The sequence below is a fragment of the Octopus sinensis genome, linkage group LG2 (genome assembly GCF_006345805.1).
Source record: "Octopus sinensis linkage group LG2, ASM634580v1, whole genome shotgun sequence".
In the NCBI taxonomy this organism is placed as follows: Eukaryota; Metazoa; Mollusca; class Cephalopoda; order Octopoda; family Octopodidae; genus Octopus; species Octopus sinensis.
Genome location: NC_042998.1, coordinates 156,256,455 through 156,263,606, shown reverse-complemented (window position 1 = coordinate 156,263,606; position 7,152 = coordinate 156,256,455). Strand labels below are relative to the sequence as shown.

Below are 7,152 nucleotides of genomic sequence, written 5' to 3'. Positions count from 1 at the left end.
TATTCTCCAGCGTTCTGAATTTTCTATACAAATGGATGAGTCAACTGTTGTAGACAACCAATGTTTGATGATGGTATATGTTCGGTATTTCAGCGAAGACCTTCAACCTTGAAAGGAAATGCTGTTCACTGAGAAATTTCCGCTTGATTCAAAAGGTGAAACTATTCACATTCTCAAGTCTTTCCCTTTTGAACGTAATACCCCACTCAGTAATATTCTTGCCTGTGTGTCTAATGGAGCCCCTTCGATGATAGGAAGATACAGAGGTTTTTTTATCCCTCCTAAAGCATGAAATTCCACACCAGATACTAACTGTTCATTCTTTGGTACACTGGCAGCAGATTGAATGATGCACTACAGTTAGTTATCAAGACTGTGAAAAAATTGAAGTCCAGTCCCTTGTGTGATCGAATTTTCCATCAACTCTGTCTGAGAAATGACGAGGACCATACTAAACTCTTATACCATACCAAAGTGTGGTGGCTGTCAAAAGGAAACTGTGTTTTACGCTTTGTCGAACTGTTCTACATAATATATTTTTCTTTGAAGATACTCCACTATCCCCTTCATTGATGTCTACAAGGTGCGATTTCTTTTTTTCTTTGTGATATATTCACATGATCTGGATAAGTTATTACAAGGAAACAGAAAAACTCTCGTTGATTGTAAATCAGTTATCACTACCTCCATTTCGAAATTGGCGTTGTTTAAGACTAACATTTCAAGTTCCATCAAGTTCCACAACTTTATTCTTTGAAAGATTCCAAATTGGTATAGCAATCCATTTGAGGTCCAGTGCAGTTGTTTGCGAGGATGATATTCAGGAGGAATTGATAGAATTACAAAATGACAATGACGCCACAATGCGATATCGCCATAATGACAAAGAAGGTTTGTGGTACCACCAGAGTACACTGAATTCATACCCCAATTTGTGGAAACATCTGAAATTACTTTTGCTTGTCTTCATTACCTCATACCTGGTTGAATCTGGTTTTAACCATGTTGGAATTTTATTTTCCCATAATAGAATTGGATTGGATGTGATACAGCGAGGAGACTTGCGGCTAAAGTTGACAAGTTTGAAACCGAATGTATCTGCACTGGCTGCATCGCACCAGACACATGGTTCTCATTAAAAGGTTTTATTCTTTTCCTTTATAATACAATCATTATTTTTGCATCGGTAGTTCTGACCAATGGTTCATTTGAGGAAAATGAAAATCAGTGTAAAATAAAGCGCAAGTTTCCAGAAGTTAATCTGTCTGCATAATATAAAGTTAACGTTAGAATTTTATTCACGCTAAACTAAACCCACAATAAGGGATTTGTAAACAACTGCATATTTAGTCCAAATGGCACTAACATGGCAATGAGTCTACAATATAGTGTGTGTATCAAATGATACAGGGGTGGGGTCCTAAGGGATTTTGTATTGGGTGGGGTTGTGTCGGTTTTTTTTTTACACAGGTGGGCAATGAGCATTTTTTGGCCGACAGGTGGACGATATTGCAATTTGGTGCGAAAAGTTTGGGAAACACTGACGTACAATCCTCATCGCTTTTCAGCAGGGATTGACATACTACACGAAGCATAAAACATCAATCATCAGCTTTTGCAGAGTAGAGAACACCACTGCCAATTCTTTAATTGGGCCCCGCACTCCTTAGCGTCGGCCCTGGTGGGGAAGAGCATGAACAATCTCTAAAATATGGAACCATGAATTTAACTAAAAGAAATCATTCTCACATAAAAAATGCTTGAATTGTTTCCATAATTAGTAATATTTATTTTATGGCACGTGATTAGAGGAATCAATATATTGAGTACTAGTAATATACGGAGATCCATTAATAGTTTTTAGTACCTTTTTCAAGTTTGCCGACACCAGAACTATTAGTTTGAGAAATGAAATGTAATATTTTATTGCGTCTGGGAAGAGTCATTATCTTTTAGTGCACCCACCGGTTTGATTTCCACTTATTTACTTATTTATTTTTCTAAAGTTTTTGTTGCGTCTTGCAATCTCTTTAATAGTCGTTGATGCTTCAATACACCAATTCACATGCCGAATCTTGCAAACCAAATACAAAAACGAAATGAAATATAATAGTTGTAATTCTAATAAGGACAATTTTTCGTCGTTATTGACATGTAGTCTAATGCGAAAGAATACTTGCAAATACAGACAGGAAGCATCCTTGGTTTCAGTAGATTTAGATAAGGGATGTTTAGTGAGTTACATTAAAAATTATACGGAGCTATTCTTGGGGAACAATAGAAAAACCATCTGCTTCGTATATAAAACCTAAAAGGAGGTGAACATCTGTTTATATATATACGTTGCACTTTCAACTGTATAAGACTCATGGATACACACACACACACACTCACATACACACACACAAACAAACACACGCACACACACACACACGCTCGCACACACTCTCGCTCCTCTCCATTCTCTTACACACACGCACACTCTCTCTCACCCTCTCTCATTCTCTTACACTCACTCACTCACTCAAATGTACACATATAAACTGCGTGTATGTGTGACTGCGTATACGCGCGCGTAAATATACAAACACACGCTTTTCTTAACCGACCTGTTAACGGAAAAAGCTAAAAGCTTTTATACACCTTGGCATATAAGCCATATATAAAGGAAAACATCTAATTTCATGAACACATATGCACGCGCATACACATACACATCCTCCTTCTAACTCCCGCCTTATCTCTACAATACACATGCTAACAAATATATATCCTCGCACACATCGGTGCACATGCATACGCGCGGACGCACGCAAACGCTTACGAGAACATGCGCACACAAACAAGCACACACACACACACATTGTAATGTTCACGAGACCTTATTTCAGCTTATCTAATGTGCACTAACGCAACCTGACCTAAATATTGTAAAAATTGGTCAATTTTCTAGGTCATCTCCAATTCATCTGATTTGTTTATATATGACTGTAAAAATAGGTAGCTGCAAATACGCTACAGAGCTGATTCTTATTTTTCCTACTTTCTAGCGAAACGAACATAAATATAGACATTATTAGTTCAACTATACTCATTCTCCACCTACCAAGGAAGCATTTCGGAACATTGCAGTATCAAGTTACGGTTCTTTTCGTACTGAGTTCTAATCCCACAGACGTCGATTTTATCTTTCAGTCTTCCGATGGTAATGGTTGGTGAAAATCCACATTTCTGTTCAGCGACATTTATAGTCTTATGCATATATAAGAAATCAGTATCAAGTACTTTCTTACTGAAGAAGTGTCTCCCACTGTAGATTGTAAATACATGCCAGGAAAGGGGAAAAGTGACAATAAGTATATTTGCCACTTAAATGTGGCTAACCCCTAAGGGTGGATGCTACAGTAGCTTGCATCCCCAGGAGGACACCTCCCCGAGCTGGCTATTGACGCACTTTCTGTGCCCTATCAGCATTTGCAAGCTACAGTAGCATCGACCTTTAGGGATTAGCCACATTTAAGTGGCAAATATACTTCACGATGTGTTGCAGCTGCTGTTTATATCTCGCTGAGAGATTTATTATGGCAATATATTGTTATTTGTAAAAGATTTCTTTAATTTTTTTTAAAATAATGTTTCCATAATGATAAATCATTTTTTTTATAACATGCTTGTTTTCACTGAGCACTAAATAATGATTTCAAATTTTAGCACAAGGTCAACAGTTTCGGGACAGAGGGTGGTTGATTACATCGCCCCCAGTCTTATCTGGTACTTATTTCATCAACCCAGAAAGGATGAAAGGCAAAGTCAATCTCGGCATAATTTAAACCCCAAACGGGTGAAATGCCGCAAAGCATTTTGCCCGGCGTGCTAACGATTCTGCCAGTAGAGACATGAGTATATGAAAAATATACAGTTTATATTTTTCCTAAAAGTAATAGTCATTTAGTTGAGAATAAACTGACTCCAACAAAAAATTGAAGCCCTATTGACAGAATTAGCGTGTTGGAATCAGACATTTGGTTTCAACACACCCGACATTTTTAATATATATATATACATATACTTACATGTAAGAGACCAAGGTGTACGTACGCCGCTATATATATATATATATATATATATATATATATATATAATACCAAATGGGACAAGAAGGCAAAACATCCAAACAGTTAAGTGATACAAAAAAAGGGACAACAAAACATCCAGACAGACGACACAAAGAAAGCAAGGACGGGTCATTCGCAGTTTTCTTTCCTCTGTTGAGTTACAGATTATCTTTGCAATTTCGGCTGGTTATACTTGAGATTGCCCCAATGAAAATCTAAGCTAAGAGCATTAGATTCCTTGGGGGAAAGCAGCGAATGTATGCAAAAACAAGGACGGAAAAAAACGGAGAATGTTACACAAATACAAATAACAAGACATGACAACTAAGCTAAGAGCAGCGTATGTACACTTTGGTCTCTATATTTATCTAAATCTTGCACGACTCTATTCTTTCTATCAGCCCTTTCACGCTTATTCGTTCATTCCATTCTTCGTTCTTTCGTTCTCCCTCTCTCACATTTCCATGCCTTCTCTTCTTGCTCATTTTCCCTCCTCTTTTCTCTTCACTGTGTCCCTGTCATTTTTTTCTTGCCTCTCCTTATTTCTTCTGTCCCTCTGCCTCCACCTCTCTCCCTTCTCTACCTACGTGACCGGTGTTCGGCTAAGCCTGATCTTTCTTCCTTGGTTTAGCCGTCGTCCGTGCAAGATCTATATTCTTCCCTGTGCCGGTGAAATCTTGTATCCTTGTCGTAAGGCTTTATTTCCACACACGCCAGCTTAATTTAATTCGTCCTTAGTCGAAGTATTTGTGTAACATTCTCCGTCTTTTTCCCCTCCTTGTTTTCGTACACATTCACTGCTTTCTTCCAAGGAATCTAATGCTCTTAGCTTAGTTTTTCCTTGGGGCTGGCCAGATTGGAGCAATCTCGAGTATAATCAGCCGAAATTGCAAAGATAATCTGGAACTCGACTGAGGAAAGAAAACTCCGAATGACTCGTCATTGTTTTCTTTGTATCGCCTACATGGATGTTTTGTTGTCCCTTTTTTGTATCACCTAACTGTCTAGATATTTTGCCTTCTTGTCCCATTTTGTATAATATATATATATATATATATATTCTTTTACTTGTTGCAGTCATTTGACTGCAGCCATGCTGGAGCACCGCCTTTAGCCGAGCAAATCGACCCCGGTACTTATTCTTTGTAAGCCCAGTACTTATTCTATCGGTCTCTTCTGCCGAACCACTAAGTGACGGGGACGTAAACACACCAGCATCGGTTGTCAAGCAATGCTAGGGGGACAAACACAGACACACAAACACATACACACAAACACATACACACATATATACATATATACGACAGGCTTCTTTCAGTTTCCGTCTACCAAATCCACTCACAAGGCATTGGTCGGCCCGGGGCTATAGCCCAAGATGCCACGCAGTGGGACTGAACCCAGAACCATGTGGCTGGTTAGCAAGCTACTTACCACACAGCAACTCCTGCGCCTATATATATATATATATATATATATATTATATATATATATATATATATATATATATATATATATATATATATATATATATATATATATAATATATATATATATATATATATATATATATATATATAGCGATTCAGAGTAAAACCTGGTTTCTCCACCCAAATTGAGAGATGCTACATAAGTGTAATTAAAAAAATTCGCCAGGATTCAAATTTTTGATGAGGCACTCCTTTATTATATTGTGGTTTTCTTGGAGGTAGTGGGTGGCAAACTCAAGGAACGCAATGCCACTGAGCTGATGCGAGAATTTTGCTGCATTAAAAATATTCTCTGCATTGTATTGACTTATTAGACACACAAATTTTAATATATTATAGTCACAAACAAGTAGTTGTACTCCTCTCTGAAGCGTGTGGTGTCTATGGTCAATGTCTGAATTGACCATAGAAAAAATTAGAAAAACAGGTGTCGCAGGAGCGATACATACCCTGCGCACAGATAATATTTTTTCGCAAATTATAGTGTGTCTTACAATAGGTTGCTTACCCATGCTTTTTAATTGAATTGAATTAATTTTTTTTAGCATAACCATTATACTCCGGTGAAATTAAGAAATCAAGTCGTAAATAAACAAACCGTTGAAGCCATCACTGTACGCACGCGCACACAGTCGCATATGTATGTATGTATGTATGTACGTACGTACGTATGTATGTATGTATGTATGTATGTATGTATGTATGTATGTATGTATGTATGTATGTATGTATGTATGTATGTACGTACGTACGTACGTACGTATGTATGTATGTATGTATGTATGTATGTATGTATGTATGTATGTATGTATGTATGCACACGTGCTTACGCTCATAAGTACGCCATGATCTATACACACGCAGACGAGGGTCGTTTCATATGAAAATGAAAGTGAACAAAATAATATGACCATTTGCTTATCGGAAAATTTGTAAGTTCGATTTTTTTTTCTGAAATCACTAAACCAAATGGTTATCATCTCGATAAGTATTTCTGCCAAATGTGGTGAAAATCCGTTCAGCCGTTTTGCAGTAATTTTGCAGACATACAGACAAACAGACGAAGACGAGTGATTACAATAGCCTGCTTTCGCTTATGCGCACAGGGTAATAATAATAATAATAAAAGTTAATAGATCAGAGTTGATTAAATAGCAATCATTAAGACAACCACGGAGATGATGATGTGCATGAAGAGACTCAAGATGAAGACCATGCAGTCAATTGGTTATAAAATAAATCAGTTTTAACTTACAATCTGATTAGAACCTTTCATTGACTAATTATTTTATTTTATAAAAGATACGTCTTTCAGCATAAGCACCTAATATTCTCTTTGTATAGTAGCTACTAGTGTTCCTCATATATAATTAAATAACAACATCTAAACAACAGCAACATAGAATCGTGGCTCTAAACAAACATTAAAGGTAGCACTTCCCAAATCTCCCGTCTTTCTTCTTGCTAGTAACACGAAAGAAAGCCCAATTATATACTCATATCGCACACACAAGCACACAACGCACATGCAACATAAACATACACACACA

At 37.1% G+C, this 7,152-nt stretch overlaps 1 protein-coding gene across 1 annotated transcript; it reads left to right on the top strand.

Annotated features, from left to right (window-relative positions):
- Positions 1 to 617: 617 nt before the first annotated feature.
- Positions 618 to 1,139, top strand: LOC115226490 (SCAN domain-containing protein 3-like). The gene has a single exon (XM_029797489.1). The coding sequence runs from the start codon at positions 618 to 620 to the stop codon at positions 1,137 to 1,139; it is 522 nt and encodes a 173-aa protein (XP_029653349.1).
- Positions 1,140 to 7,152: the final 6,013 nt, after the last annotated feature.

What these genes read in the sequence shown, in the direction of transcription:
- LOC115226490 (XM_029797489.1), top strand. Translation starts at nt 618, where the DNA reads ATGATCTGGATAAGTTATTACAAGGAAACAGAAAAACTCTCGTTGATT.